The sequence below is a fragment of the Helianthus annuus genome, chromosome 11, assembly GCF_002127325.2.
Source record: "Helianthus annuus cultivar XRQ/B chromosome 11, HanXRQr2.0-SUNRISE, whole genome shotgun sequence".
NCBI lineage: Eukaryota > Viridiplantae > Streptophyta > Magnoliopsida > Asterales > Asteraceae > Helianthus > Helianthus annuus.
In genome coordinates, this window is record NC_035443.2 from 53149933 (window position 1) to 53167180 (window position 17248).

General features: G+C 36.7%; 1 protein-coding gene across 1 annotated transcript; it reads left to right on the plus strand.

The window, feature by feature from the left end:
• Window positions 1–15845: 15845 nt before the first annotated feature.
• LOC110892042 (vacuolar iron transporter homolog 1) lies at window positions 15846–16640 on the plus strand. The gene has a single exon (XM_022139421.2). The coding sequence runs from the start codon at window positions 15887–15889 to the stop codon at window positions 16526–16528; it is 642 nt and encodes a 213-aa protein (XP_021995113.1). The 5' UTR covers window positions 15846–15886; the 3' UTR covers window positions 16529–16640.
• Window positions 16641–17248: the final 608 nt, after the last annotated feature.

The following is a 17248-nucleotide window of genomic DNA, read 5'->3' on the forward strand; positions in this document are numbered from 1 at the left end:
TGCACACCCAGTTTGCCTATCTGCACACTTAGGGTTTACCTATGCAGCGTATTGGTCAATACGCAGCGTATAGGGTTAACCCTATACGCTGCGTATTTACGTTGCGTATTGACCAATACTCAGCGTATATAAACCATGGATCTCAGTGCCTAATTACCAATCATTGCACAGAAAATCAGGTTTATATACGCTGCGTATAGCTGCGTAGCGTATATAAACCATTAGACTTTTTTGGGTCATTTTGGTAGGTTTGGGGGATCATTTCTTCACAAAGTGTATATACGCTGCGTATTGACCAATACTCAGCATATATAAAGGTCTGAAAATGTCATTTATACCCTTGTATTGAGGCTATACGAAGCCAAATACAAGGGTAGTAGTGTCATTTTTGTCTTATATGCTGCGTAGTGATCTATAAGGAGCGTATATAAAGCTCCATTTTTGTATTTTTTTTGTGTATTCCTTTGTTTATTTATAAAAAAAGGAAAATAACACCCGATACGATAATATACGATACGATATAACACCCGTATAGGCCTATAGGTGTGATTTAGGTCCCGTATTGACCTCGTATAAGCCTATAAGTGTGATATCGTATCGTATAGGTGTAGTATAGGTCACGTATTGACCTCGTATAAGACTATAAGTGTGATATCGTATCGTATAGCATAGTATATGTACCGTATTGACCTCGTATAAGACTATAAGTGTGATATCGTATCGTATAGCTAGTATATGTCCCGTATTGACCTCGTATAAGCCTATAAGTGTGATATCGTATCGTACAGAGTAGTATATGTCCCGTATAGGCCTATAAGTGTGATATCGTATCGTATAGGTGTAGTATAGGTCACGTATTAACCTCGTATAAGCCTATAAGTGTGATATCGTATCGTATAGCATAGTATATGTCCCGTATTGACCTCGTATAAGCCTATAAGTGTGATATCCTATCGTATAGCGTCGTATAGGTCACGTATTGACCTCGTATAAGCCTATAAGTGTGATATCGTATCGTATAGGTGTAGTATAGGTCACGTATTGACCTCGTATAAGCCTATAAGTGTGATATCGTATCGTATAACGTAGTATAGGTCACGTATTGACCTCGTATAAGCCTATAAGTGTGATATCGTATCATATATCGTCGTATAGGCCTCTATACGAGACTTATATACTATACACTATACGATACGATTTGATGCAATACGATACGATACGACGCAATGCGATAAGATAATTTAATTTAAACGATAACAATATAATATATTTGTATTATTTACGAATAATATTGTTTTTTTATAAATAATTTTCTTTTTTTATAAATAAACAAAGGAATACGATAATTTAATTTAAACGATAACAAAACAATATATTTGTACTATTTACCAATAATATTGTTTTTTTTATAAATAATTTTCTTTTTGAATTTTTATAATTCATAATATTTATATTATTTTTTATTTTTATAATTTATATTTGTATTATTTACCAATAATATTGTTTTTTTTATAAATAATTTTCTTTTTTTTATAAATAAACAAAGGAATACACAATAAAAAAAATACAAAAATGGAGCTTTATATACGCTCCTTAGAGGTCCCTACGCAGCGTATGTGACCAAAATGACACAACTACCCTTGTATTTGGCTTCGTATAGCCTCAACACAAGGGTATAAAAGACATTTTCAGACCTTTATATACGCTGCGTATAGGTCTATACTCAGCGTATATAAAGGGTGGTAAAATTATTTTTAACCCCAAACCTGTGGTAAAATTATCTTTTTAACTCTTATAGTGTATATACGCTGCGTATTGACCAATACTCAGCGTATATAAAGGTCTGAAAATGCCATTTATACCCTTGTATTGAGGCTATACGAAGCCAAATACAAGGGTAGTTGTGTCATTTTTGTCTTATATGCTGCGTAGTGATCTATAAGGAGCGTATTTAAAGCTCCATTTTTGTATTTTTTTTTTTGTGTATTCCTTTGTTTATTTATAAAAAAAAGGAAAATAACACCCGATACGATAATATACGATACGATATAACACCCGTATAGGCCTATAGGTGTGATTTAGGTCCCGTATTGACCTCGTATAAGCCTATAAGTGTGATATCATATCGTATAGCGTCGTATAGGTCACGTATTGACCTCGTATAAGCCTATAAGTGTGATATCGTATCGTATAACGTAGTATAGGTCACGTATTGACCTCGTATAAGCCTATAAGTGTGATATCGTATCATATATCGTCGTATAGGCCTCTATACGAGACTTATATACTATACACTATACGACACGATTTGATGCAATACGATACGACGCAATACGATAAGATAATTTAATTTAAACGATAACAATATAATATATTTGTATTATTTACGAATAATATTGTTTTTTAATAAATAATTTTCTTTTTTTATAAATAAAAAAAAGGAATACGATAATTTAATTTAAACGATAACAAAGCAATATATTTGTATTATTTACCAATAATATTGTTTTTTTATAAATAATTTTCTTTTTTAATTTTTATAATTCATAATATTTATATTATTTTTTATTTTTATAATTTATATTTGTATTATTTACCAATAATATTGTTTTTTTATAAATAATTTTCTTTTTTTTATAAATAAACAAAGGAATACACAACAAAAAAAAATACAAAAATGGAGCTTTATCTACGCTCCTTAGAGGTCCCTACGCAGCGTATGTGACCAAAATGACACAACTACCCTTGTATTTGGCTTCGTATAGCCTCAACACAAGGGTATAAAAGACATTTTCAGACCTTTATATACGCTGCGTATAGGTCTATACTCAGCGTATATAAAGGGTGGTAAAATTATTTTTAACCCCAAACCTGTGGTAAAATTATCTTTTTAACCCTTATAGTGTATATACGCTGCGTATTGACCTATACTCAGCGTATATAAAGGTCTGAAAATGTCATTTATACCCTTGTATTGAGGCTATACGAAGCCAAATACAAGGGTAGTAGTGTCATTTTTGTCTTATATGTTGCGTAGTGATCTATAAGGAGCGTATATAAAGCTCCATTTTTGTATTTTTTTGTGTATTCCTTTGTTTATTTATAAAAAAAAGGAAAATAACACCCGATACGATAATGTACGATACGATATAACACCTGTATAGGCCTATAGGTGTGATTTAGGTCCCGTATTGACCTCGTATAAGCCTATAAGTGTGATATCGTATCGTATAGGTGTAGTATAGGTCACGTATTGACCTCGTATAAGCCTATAAGTGTGATATCGTATCGTATAGCGTTGTATAGGTCACGTATTGACCTCTTATAAGCCTATAAGTGTGATATCGTATTGTATAGCGGCGTATAGGTCAGGTATTGACTTTGTATAAGCCTATAAGTGTGATATCGTATCGTATAACGTAGTATAGGTCACGTGACCTCGTTTAAGCCTATAAGTGTGATATCGTATCGAATACGTGTGGTTTAGGTCACGTATTGACCTCGTATAAGCCAATAAGTGTGATATCGTATCGTATAGGTGTGGTTTAGGTCATGTATTAAACTCGTATAAGCCTATAAGTGTGATATCGTATCGTATAGGTGTGGTTTAGGTCCCGTCTAATCCTATATGCATATACAAGAACTATAGGAAACCTATACGAGACTTATACTACACTATACGATACGATACTATACTATACAATAACACCCGTATAGGCCTCTATACGAGACTTATATATTATACACTATACGATACGATACGATGCAATACGATACGATACGATACGATGCAATACGATAAGATAATTTTATTTAAACGATAACAATATAATATATGTGTATTATTTACGAATAATATTGTTTTTTTATAAATAATTTTCTTTTTTTATAAATAAACAAAGGAATACGATAATTTAATTTAAACGATAACAAAACAATATATTTGTATTATTTACCAATAATATTGTTTTTTATAAATAATTTTCTTTTTTTATAAATAAACAAAGGAATACACAATAAAAAAAAATACAAAAATGGAGCTTTATATACGCTCCTTAGAGGTCCCTACGCAGCGTATGAGACGAAAATGACACAACTACCCTTGTATTTGGCTTCGTATAGCCTCAAAACAAGGGTATAAAAGACATTTTCAGACCTTTATATACGCTCCTTAGAGGTCAATACGCAGCGTATTTAAACTTTGTGAAAAAAATATCCCTCAAACCTACCAAAATGACCCAAAAAATCTAATGGTTTATATACGCTGCGTATTGACCAATACGCAGCGTATACAACCCTTGTTTTCTGTGCAATGATTGGTTGTCAGGCACTGAAATCCATGGTTTATATACGCTGAGTATTATACGCTGCGTATTGACCAATACGCTGCGTAGATAAACCCTAAATTTGCTAAGGTTTGGTGTGCCAATAGGCACTTTAGTGTGCCAATAGGCACACCCTTTAACTATTCTATGTCATTGTTGGTAATGGTAATCACATCGACTGCAAAGGCGTCCATAAGTTTCTCTACAATTGCAGAAATCTCAATTTGAAATTCCTTTTTTTTCTTGTTGAAGGCACGGACGTGACTCTAGGTATTGCATGTTTAAGCACACTTGGTCGTCTCTTGCCCGATTTTGCCATAACAGAGATATCCTTCATGATCAAGGCTTGATGGAAAAACATGCACAGCAAAAGGTGAACCTCTTGGTCAGTAAGGTTGTCCATTTTTATCCAAAACCCAACCCAAATCCTAAACCCGAATTAGAGAATACCCGAAAAACCCGAACCCAACCAACCGAACTTTATATAGGTTGGTTATCAGGTCACCTTTTCCTAGCCACCACAGTCAACATCAAACTATACCAATATCCACATTTTCAAAAGAAGGTTATGACAAAACTCACTAGTGAGATGTTACAAGATAGCGTAATCCGCCCTAGTCAAAAAGCCCATTCTCTTCACTGGTACTACTAGTTAAAAAAGACAATCATTGCGTTTTTGTGTTGACTATCGAGCAATGTCGTCACGTTACGAGACTGATTTCCGATTCCAACAATTGAAGAATTATTGGAAGAACTCTATGGTGCAACTATCTTTTCTAAAATCGACCTGCATTCCGGGTACCATCAAACACGGGTTGCCGAACGAGACATCCACAAAACAACTTTTCGCATAGCCGACGGTCATTACGAATTTCTCATCATGTCGTTTGGTCTTACAAACACTCAATCAGTATTCCAATCAGCAATGCAATGAACGACTTTTTCTATTCAGTTGTGAGGCAACTTGTGTTGGGTTTTTTACGACATACAATATGTCTTTCAAACCTATAGCAACACTCAAGAGCATCGCTATTCTTATCTATGATATTATTAGACGAACAAGACTTATAAGCTAGATTATATTATATCAATCTATTTATATCATATAAATTAGCAACAAATGGAGGCATTAGATGTTGTACCCTATGTTTTGGGGGTTTTTCAAAAAAAAATTGTTGATATTTCACTTTAAACCCAAAAGTATTTGATATTGTAGGTTTAACCCAAAGTTTTTTGTTTTTTTCAATTTAACCTCACAACTTTTTTACTTTCAACTTTGATCCCCTATTTTTTCATATTTTGCAAAATGTTTCGTTTTACCTTTGGTTCTAAATTTTGTGAGTTAACACGGCACAATTTGTGTGTGGATCAACGATTTTACGTTTTGTTATACGCTTCGTTCTAAATTTTGCGAGTGAACATGGTGTAACGTACGTGTGTGGTTCAGTATATTTACGCCGTCTATTTTTCCCGTTTAATAAGTTCGTCACAATGTGCGAGTCCTAAATCGAGTTAGCTATTATTTTCTATGTTTTATATGTCGGTCTAATTTCTCCACATAAAAAAGCCACAACTTCAATGTTGGTGGTTGTTGGCTATAGTGTGGCGTTGGTGTATTTGTCACGGTCTTATGCCCCCGCCGCAACGCATGGGCTTAACACGATAGGTTATTTATATGGAAACAAGTCATGTAACATAGTAATTATGATACCATTAATTGTATTGAGCTTATTTGGTGAATTACTTATTTGTATAAGATAGTTATAAAGACTTAACCGACAAAAAACATTTTTAACACATTGTAAATGTGAATCTGATCAACAGCGTGTCAATTTCATTGGCCGCGGCGCAACGCGCGCGGGTCAACGTTCTAGTTATTATTATTAAGAATGTAGTATGTAACATTATTATTATTATTATTCTCTAACCTAGTTCGGGGCGGTTATCATTATGAAGCCCCTCGTATATATGTATACATAATGTAACGAACTCATTTACCAATTCAATCAAGAACATATTCAATTCTCTCATTCGAAATCCAAGTCTGATAATGTAATTTATTCCAATAAAGTGGTATTAGAGCCACCGATCAACAATTACAATTCTGTAAAACGTTTATCAAGTGCACAACCCTAATTTCTTTTCAAAGATATCAATACATGACGACCAACGGAGGGATTCAAACCCAGATTCCAAAAATACTGGGACAGAATTACTATCACTGGCATATACAAATGAGAGTGTTACTGGAATCACAAGATTTATGGATGATAGTGGAAGAAGGATATACAGAACTTCCGTCAAATGCATCAGAGAATGATCAGAACATTCAGAAAGAAAAGATTAAAAGGGACAAGAAGGCGTTGCATATTATGTTTCAGGCTATTAATGAAACAGTGTTTGAATGTGTGGCTACGTGTAAAACTTCAAAGGAAGCATGGGAAGTCTTGCACAAAGCATACAGAGGAGAGAACAGGGTAAAACGGTAAGATTGGAAACCCTAAGATGTGAATTCGATGCATGAAGAATGAAGGACAGTGAAACGATAGAAGAATATGTTAATCGAAGAACAACGGTAATAGTCAATCAATTACGTCACGGACGTGACTCTAGGTATTGCATGTTTAAGCACACTTGGTCGTCTCTTACCCGATTTTGCCATAACAGAGATATCCTTCATCAAGGCTTGATGGAAAAACATGCACAGCAAAAGGTGAACCTCTTGGTCAGTAGGGTTGTCCATTTTTATCCGAAACCCAACCCAAATCCTAAACCCGAATTAGAGAATACCCGAAAAACCCGAACCCAACCAACCGAACTTTATATAGGTTGGTTATCAGGTCACCTTTTCCTAGCCACCACAGTCAACATCAAACTATACCAATATCCACATTTTCAAAAGAAGGTTATGACAAAACTCACTGGTGAGATGTTACAAGATAGCGTAATCCGCCCTAGTCAAAAAGCCCATTCTCTTCACTGGTACTACTAGTTAAAAAAGACAATCATTGCGTTTTTGTGTTGACTATCGAGCAATGTCGTCACGTTACGAGACTGATTTCCGACTCCAACAATTGACGAATTATTGGAAGAACTCTATGGTGCAACTATCTTTTCTAAAATTGACCTGCATTCCGGGTACCATCAAACACGGGTTGCCGAACGAGACATCCACAAAACAACTTTTCGCATAGCCGACGGTCATTACGAATTTCTCATCATGTCGTTTGGTCTTACAAACACTCCATCAGTATTCCAATCAGCAATGCAATGAACGACTTTTTCTATTCAGTTGTGAGGCAATTTGTGTTGGGTTTTTTTACGACATACAATATGTCTTTCAAACCTATAGCAACACTCGAGAGCATCGCTATTCTTATCTATGATATTATTAGACGAACAAGACCTATAAGCTAGATTATATTATATCAATCTATTATTATTATTAAGAATGTAGTATGTAACATTATTATTATTATTATTATTCTCTAACCTAGTTCGGGGCGGTTATCATTATGAAACCCCTCGTATATATGTATACATAATGTAACGAACTCATTTACCAATTCAATCAAGAACATATTCAACTCTCTCATTCGAAATCCAAGTCTGATAGTGTAATTTATTCCAATAAAGTGGTATTAGAGCCACCGATCAACAATTACAATTCTGTAAAACGTTTATCAAGTGCACAACCCTAATTTCTTTTCAAAGATATCAATACATGACGACCAACGGAGGGATTCAAACCCAGATTCCAAAATTACTGGGACAGAATTACTATCACTGGCATATACAAATGAGAGTGTTACTGGAATCACAAGATTTATGGACGATAGTGGAAGAAGGATATACAGAACTTCCGTCAAATGCATCACAGAATGATTAGAACATTCAGAAAGAGAAGATTAAAAGGGACAAGAAGGCGTTTCATATTATGTTTCAGGCTATTAATGAAACAGTGTTTGAACGTGTGGCTACGTGTAAAACTTCAAAGGAAGCATGGGAAGTCTTGCACAAAGCATACAGAGGAGAGAACAGGGTAAAAACGGTAAGATTGCAAACCCTAAGATGTGAATTCGATGCATTAAGAATGAAGGATAGTGAAACGATAGAAGATTATGTTAATCGAACAACGGTAATAGTTAATCAATTACGTCTGAATGAAGAACGAATAGAGGAACAGCGAATTGTCGAAAAAATTCTCAGAAGTTTAACAAGAAAATACGAATCAGTGGTGGTAGCCATAGAAGAAAGAATCTGAGGATTTAAATGCAATTTCCACAGAGGAGTTACTTGGGATTCTGCAGTCACGTGAATTAAGGCTAAGACAGTGTGATGATGCACCAACAGAACAGGCCTTTCAAGTACAAAGAAATTATTATGACAGATAAAAACAATCTAGATCTGAAAATAATGGCAGGGGACGTGGTAAAGGAAAAGGAAGATTTAATGGATCAATTCGATGCTTTAGTTGTCAGAAGTTAGGGCACACGGCACGATTCTGCAATAAAAGGGATGATAATGACATATCTGGCAATCTTCTCATGCACACTGATGAAGCAGAAGACGAGAACGATGACACCATGTTCATGATATTCAATGTGTAAGAAGTCATAAAGAACGATTGTTGGTACTTAGATAGTGGATGTAGCAACCATATGACGGGTGATAAGAATTTATTCGTAACATTAAATGAATCTGAACGGCGAGAAGTGAGGACTGGAGATGACAAACGGCTCGATGTACTCGGTTGTGGAGACGTAATGATCAGAGTTAAAGGGGTAGAAAACGAGTTCCTAATGTGTTTTATGTGGAAGGATTAAAACGCAATTTACTAAGTATCAGTCAATTAATTCAAAAAGGATATGATGTGAGGTTTAATGATCGGGAATGCACGATTAAAGATCCATCCGGAATTTGCATTGGAGCTGTTAGAATGACAGGAAATAAGATGTTTCCTCTAAATATGAAACAAGACCTGACGCCCCAGGTATGCAACATGACAACCTCCGAATCTTCGGGATTATGGCATCGGAGGTATGGGCACTTGAACTTTGACACACTGTATGATATGGGTGTGAATGAAGTTGTGAAAGGTTTACCGAAAATTACCAAGTCACATAATGTTTGTGAAGAATGCATCTTCGGCAAGCATGCTTGAAAACCTTTTGCCAAACAAGCAACATGGCACGCTAAGGAACCACTACAACTCATTCATTCGGACATATGTGGTCCTATGAGAACTCTAAATATAGGGGGCTGTAAGTATTTCATTACCTTTATAGATGATTTCTCTAGAAAGACGTGGGTGTATTTTCTAAAGTTCAAGTCCGATGCTTTGAATTATTTTAAAACATTCAAAGCACTCGTGGAAAATCAAGCCGATCACAAGATAAAGTGCATACGAACAGACAGAGGCGGAGAATATTGTGGTCATGAATTTCAAAAATTACTCAAGGAGAATGGAATACGTCATCAGCTTACCACAAGTTATACACCCCAACAAAATGGTGTAGCCGAGAGAAAAAATAGGACTCTTATGGAGTTGAGTAGAAGCATGTTAAAGACGAAAGATTTACCGAATACATATTGGGCAGAAGCAGTATCATGTGCTACGTATTTGCTAAATCGAGCAATCACTAAAAGTATACCCAATATAACACCACAAGAAGCTTGGAGTGGAAGGAAGCCCAACGTTGAACATCTTAGAGTTTTCGGCTGCATTGCATATGCACACGTTCCAAAACAGCAACGCAGCAAGTTAGATGACAAAACTGAACGAACTATCTTTGTTGGATATAGCGAAAATAGCAAGGCTTATAAATTTTATAATCCGGTGACAAAGAAGACTATAATAAGCAGAGATGTTATATTCAATGAAAGTCAACGTTGGATTACCAATAAAGGAAGTCAAGAGACGTCATGCATAAAGGTTAATAATTCTGACGAAGATACTCAAAGGGAGGTAGTGGAAGATCAAGACCAACCTGAAACATTACAGGGGAATGCTCATGAACAGGAATCCACGAACTCAAGTATTCAGAATGAAGGTTCATTTAATGGTTACAACGAAGAGGTGACTTCAGCCGAGAACTCGAACAATGGAATTGAAGATGCAGACTCATCTTCCTCCTCAGAAAATGAAGTTATAAGAACTCGGACAGTGGCTGATGTATATCGCAAATCAAAGCCTCTCACAAAGGCCCAAGTTAATGCATTAGATGATAAAGATCAAGGTAATTCAAATAATTTTGTGAACTTTGTTCTCTTTGCTGATGCGGATCCAACAACATACGAAGAAGCATGTAAAGAAACCAAATGGAAGGATGCTATGGAGAAAGAGATGGATTCTATAATAAAAACAGAACCTGGGAATTAGTCGAACCTCCAAAGAATCAAACTCCGAGAGGAGTGAAGTGGATATATAAAACGAAATATGAGGAGCATGGGAAAATAAGTAAACATAAAGCACGATTGGTGGTGAGGGTTACAAACAAAAATACGGTATCGATTATCAAGATGTCTTTGCTCCTGTTATAAGGTTTGATACAGTCAGGCTCGTACTAGCATTAGCTGCACATCATGGATGGCACTTACATCAAATGGATGTAAAGACAGCCTTTCTAAATGGCAATTTAAAGGAGCAAGTGTTCATCGAACAACCAGAAGGGTATATTACGAAAGGTGAAGAAAGAAAGGTATGTAAACTAAAAAAAGGCTCTCTACGGTTTAAAACAAGCCCCGAGGGCTTGGTATAGTAGAATAGAGGGAGATTTCATATCACGTGGCTTCTGACGGATGGTCCATAGGACAACCCTTAATGATGTTAAAAGACGAGTTTATCCCTCACTTGATCTCGTAATTATCTTGAATTAGATGACTACAGTTGCTTATGTTTCACGTACACTTTGGAGCTTAAAATGGAGAAAGTGCTACTTTGGAGGGATTGGAGAGGAACGGGTCAAGCATGGAAGGAAAGAAGAAACAAAACACAAATTTCAGGGGTCCACCGTAACTTACGGTAGCTACCGTAAGTTACGGTAACCCTGAAATCCATGTTTTTCCACCGTAACTCAGGAGAGTCTCACCGTAACTATTTGAAGTCCACCGTAATTTACGGTGGTACCCTAAGTTACGGTGGAGGCGACGGACAAGAGTGTAACTGCTCATTAAAACCGTTTTTGGAGGTGCCTTTTCACATTATTCATCATTGGACGTTTTCTCTGCACATTGGGGGCGAATTTGGCTAGTTCTTGTTGGTTCCAAACATTTCTAAACATTTGGTTTTGGTTTTTGATTCGTATGTACTTGAACTTTGATGTTATGATGATCAACCGAACAATGTCCGGCTAAATTTGTGGTGATCATCTTAGGTGAAGGTTTCTCTAAAACTCTTGTGTGTTTGTTCCTTTATTTCTAGAATGGTAACTTTGTGTTTGCTTTGATTATCATGGTGTATGAATACTTGATTGTAGCTTATTAATTGGTATAACAATTCTAGTCTAAATCGTACGTTCTTGGTGTCATTGACAATCGAGATATCACGGGAAGGGTTAGGGTTAGATATTAATTGATTGATCATCGGGAAACGACCTCGCGTTATTATAATCCGAGTACTTTGTTCCCTTTCATCACAACAGTTGTTTATACACGAGTTATGTCTATGTAACTCTTTCTAGTTGGAATTTCGCACAAGTGTTAAAAGAAACCGAATCCTAAGATGGTCATTGTTCTCATAATCTGAATTAAAAATCCAATCTTGATTAGTAAGTAATTGATAATTTAGTTTTCAAAAACAAACAATCCAAATCATTGATCTTTAATTTCTGCATATTAGGTTAATTGTAGTTAAATTGCAAAGCTATAGAATCAACACATTTTCCACATACTCCCTGAGTTCGATACCCATTTACCACTATCTATTAGTTGTTATTTGGATTAAATTTGCGTGTACTACGACAGCACGTCAAATTTTGGGCATTTTTAGAGCAAACGGCGGTGAATTCCAAGAGGAAGGTCCAATCTTCAAGACGGGCAAGGCATGTGATACAAAGGCCGCAAGTGCATGGAGTAGAGAGTGGCAACATGCAAACTACGAATCAAGTGTACAACATGTGCACTAATTGCAACGAAATAGGCCACACGGCGGAAGTTTGTGTAGTGGGGGTGGTTGATGAGCATGTAGAGGAAGTGAATGCAATTCAAGGGGGTGGTCGAAATTTCAATATGAACTCCAACACATACCACCCCGGGTTACGAAATCATCCTAATTTCTGTTATGGGAACGCGGCGAACCAAGCTAACCCAAACTTTCAAGGAGCTCAAAGTAACTTTGCACCTCGCCAACAATACAATCAAGGTAACTATAGGGGTGGAAATAACTATGGCTACCAAGGGTAATTTCAACAAACGGGTCAAAGTGGTTCGGGTCAAAATTCGTCAAGCGGGAATGAAGTCATGGATATGCTTCGGGCTATGCAACAAGACATGCAAAAACGGAATCAACTCGATGAATCTGGATGCAAAAGGATGAGGTTCGTGACAAAAGTATTCAATCACTAACAACCCAAATGGGTCAATTGGCAACCGACGTGGCGGAATTGAAGAAAAACAAAGGTCAACTTCCTAGCGACACCAAGGTAAATCCTTCCCATGGTTCGTCACGAGGTAACAATGTTAATATTAGTCATGTTAGTGTATTGAGAAGTGGCAAAGAATTTAAAGCAAATTTGTCACCGGGTTTGGTTGAGGGGGTAGTTGAGGATGTCACGAGTAATGAAAGTGACGATGATGAAGTTTCACCGGTTAACCCTAAAGAATCAAATGTTAAAAAACCGGGGTTGGGTGAAAATGAGAAAAGTGAAAAAGATGAAGGTGAACCGAGTCAAGTCCCGTTTCCATCGACTTTACTTGACCCGGGTAAAAAAAAATTATTGCATCAAGAGGTCCCCAAAAAGAAGAATTATGGGACATGTTTAAACAAGTTAAAATTAACCTTCCACTCCTTGATGCAATAAAACAAGTACCCGCATACGCTAAATTTTTAAAAGAGTTATGCACACAAAAAAGGCAACAAAAGAAGAAAATGCCTAAGCGGGTAGACTTGACCGGGCAAGTAAGTGCGGTTTTGAATGGGAGCTTCCTCCTAAGCTCAAAGATCCGTGTACGCCATTAATAAATATACAAGTTGGTAATTTTCAAATGGCAAAGGCGTTACTAGATCTTGGAGCCGGGGTGAGCATTTTACCGGGGGGCTTATATGACCAATATGACTTTGGTCCGTTAGCAAGGGTAGAGACAACGGTTGTTTTAGCCGATTTGTCTCATAAGCTACCTCGGGGGATGGTTCAAAATGTGATTGTGAAAATTGATGAGTTTTACTACCCGGTTGACTTTTTAGTCTTGGACTACTCATCTGCGGACCCAAAACAACAACAAAATGTCATTTTGGGTCGGCCATTTTTTAGCACCACGCATGTTGTGATCGATTGTAGGTTTGGTACAGTCGATATGACTTTTGGAAACCGGAAAATGCGTTTGAATGTTTTTACTAACAATTCTAATGTTGTTGGTGTTGATGAGTGTTTTACGGCAGATTTAGTCGACGGATGCAACCCGCATGAGTATGAGGAGGATGGTATAGATGTTTGTTTGTGTGATTTTTCTGAACAGGTACACCCTATGCACTACGAGTTGAAGAGGAAAAACAGGATGCTATGGCTTTGAAGGAAGGTCGACCGCCATGGACTCATCAATTTGAAAGCTTGCCGGTGGAAATAAATTTGGGTACTAGGCCATCACTAGAAGAACCGCCAAAGTTGGAACTCAAAGACTTGCCAAGCCATTTGAAATATGTTTTTCTAGGGGATAATAACACATTACCGGTTATTATTGCCTCTAATTTAGAGATGGCGCAAGAACAAGCCTTGTTGGAAGTCTTGAAAGAGAACAAAGGAGCTATTGGATGGACGATTGCCGATCTCAAAGGAATTAGTCCCTCAATCGTCATGCACAAGATTATTACCACCGAAGATGCAAAACCGACAAGAGAAGCTCAAAGGCGATTGAATCTGAACCTAAGGGAGGTAGTAAAGAAAGAGGTAACTAAATGGTTGGATGCGGGAATTATCTATCCGATTTCGGATAGTGCTTGGGTAAGTCCTACCCAAGTTGTGCCTAAGAAGGCCGGTATTCAAGTAGTCAAGGATGAAAATGGTGAACAAATTGCCACCCGACCGGTCACCGGGTGGCGTGTATGTATTGACTACCGCAAATTGAATACCGCCACTTCTAAGGACCATTTCCCGCTACCTTTTACTGACCAAATCATTGAAAAATTGTCGGGTAAAAAAATATTACTGCTTTTTGGACGAGTACTCGTGTTACAATCAAATAGGTAAATAGCAATACACCCGGATGACCAACACAAGACCACCTTCACTTGTCCATATGGCACTTTTGCCTTTCGGCGAATGCCATTTGCCTTGTGCAATGCACCATCAACTTTCCAACGATGTATGATGAGTATTTTTTCGGACATGGTTGGAGAGTCGCTTGAAGTGTTTATGGATGACTTTTCAATTCAGTGTGCCAGGCCAGACCGGATAGTTTGAATCCGATTTCACCAAGATGATATATGTGATTTGCGTAAAATAAGAAACAAAAGAGGAGTAGAATAAGATCAAAGTAATTGATTATAGAGTTTCAAACTATTTACAGAGAATCAATCACTAATGACTTTTGGTATTACTACTTGATTTTTCAAAGTGAAATAAAACTACAGTTAGGTATATAAGACTTCTTTAATGTGATAACTATTGATGTCGACAGTGCTTAGAATAAATTATATGTTTAACTTTATTGTGGAGTGCACACACCTTTAAATTTTACATGTTACACAGATGATCTCCAAATCATTCATGACTCCAATAATATTTCAAGTATTCGTCCATGACAGTGTTGGTTGATAGTTTGTCTATTTCGTAAGTTTAAACATGTTCAACTTTCCTAATTAGAACGCTATGACACTGGGAAGCTAGCTCATGTTAGAGAAACCTGGATTGCGTAACACAATTGGCAGTAATATCAACAAAATTAGCGTAGTGATCCGTAATAGAAATACATGCATGTGGACATTAGATAAAAAGAAATACTTAACAACAAGAATGATTATGAACCAGACCAGATTAGTGTTATACAAGCAATTATATGCTTGCAAGTACGCATAAACCACATATATTTGTAATTGTGTAATGAATTACAATACATTCGTTAAATGGACGCAGCTCAAAAAGGCTTCACTATTTTCACCAATAGAATTCTACTTGAACTTTAGAATAAGATAGTACTACTTTTCTTTTTAAGTGCAAGTCCCACCCATCAAAGGCGTGTGCCTTGAATATTATCTTATTGTATTGAATCAACCAGAATTTGAACTTTATCTAGTTGTTGCTCTCGATCTATAAATTTCCTCTAGGGAGAACACTTAACTCCACAAGCAAGTTTAAATTCGTATTTTTAAATCCCTTCATTCCTTGTGCATAACACTAGTTCTCCTCATGGCAACCAATCAAAACACTTTTTCTGTTTCAATTCCTGAAAACCAATCTGATCCGACACGATTCCAACTGTCTCCGGATGAGGACTTTGATTACTCGAAAAGGGGACAATGGCTCCGTGCAGCAGTGTTGGGAGCCAATGATGGCTTAGTATCTGTTGCATCGCTAATGATGGGTGTTGGAGCTGTGAAAGAAGATGCCAAAGCCATGATACTTTCAGGCTTTGCAGGTCTAGTTGCGGGTGCATGCAGTATGGCAATAGGAGAATTTGTTTCAGTGTACTCTCAACTAGACATAGAAGTAGCCCAAATGAAGAGAGAGAATAGAATGACAGAAAATAAGGAAGACAAAGAGAGAGAGCAGCTGCCCAATCCTATGCAAGCAGCTCTAGCATCAGCTTTAGCCTTTTCCCTTGGAGCAATTGTTCCGTTACTTGCTGCTTCCTTCATAGGAGATCATAAGGTGAGGATGGGAATGGTGGTAGCAGCGGTTAGCTTGGCGCTTGTGATTTTCGGATGGATTGGGTCTGTACTTGGAGGTACCCCTGTGGTGAAGTCTTCTATAAGGGTTCTGTTGGGAGGGTTGATGGCAATGGCCATTACTTTTGGACTAACCAAGCTGATTGGAACTAGTGGACTTTAACTTGTTTTAGTTTGCTTGATTATGTAATAAATTGTATGTCTTTTTTTTTTTCTTTATGTCAAAAGTGTACCACTTGATTTGGAATAAAAAGTTACAGAAAATTGCCCCCGCATTGTTCTCTTCTCTCCAAATTTTTCTTGGAGCCCCCTCCTGATAGGAGTATAACCCCGAATCACCGGTTCAAATCAGACGGTCAAATAAAAGATGGGTCTGGTTATCCACACATCCTCTCAATTTATCCACACATCCCCTAACCCTATACACCCCTCATTGCCCTATACGCCTGAAAATGGACCCACCTGATAAGCCCCTCATTGCCCTATACGTTTACTTTTTGGTTACTTTTTCACACATCCTATTAATTGTCAATGATTAGGGGTGTTCAAGATCGGATTATCCGGTTTTCGGATATCCGAAAACCGGTTATCCAAAAATTTCGGATAGTGAATATTGATATCCGAATCCGTATCCGAAATTTCGGATATCCGATTTTCGGATATCCGAAATTTCGGATACGGATTCGGATATCCAAACGGATATCCGAATTTATAAAAAAAATCAAAAAATCCGTTTTGTGTATAGAATAAAACTAAACTTATATTCGATTTTCCAAATTTCAACATTTAAAATTAAGAACAATCATAAATTCACATGAATACAATTATTTACTACTTTTTACTAATTTTTACAATAATTCAAACTAAATATAATGCTTATATA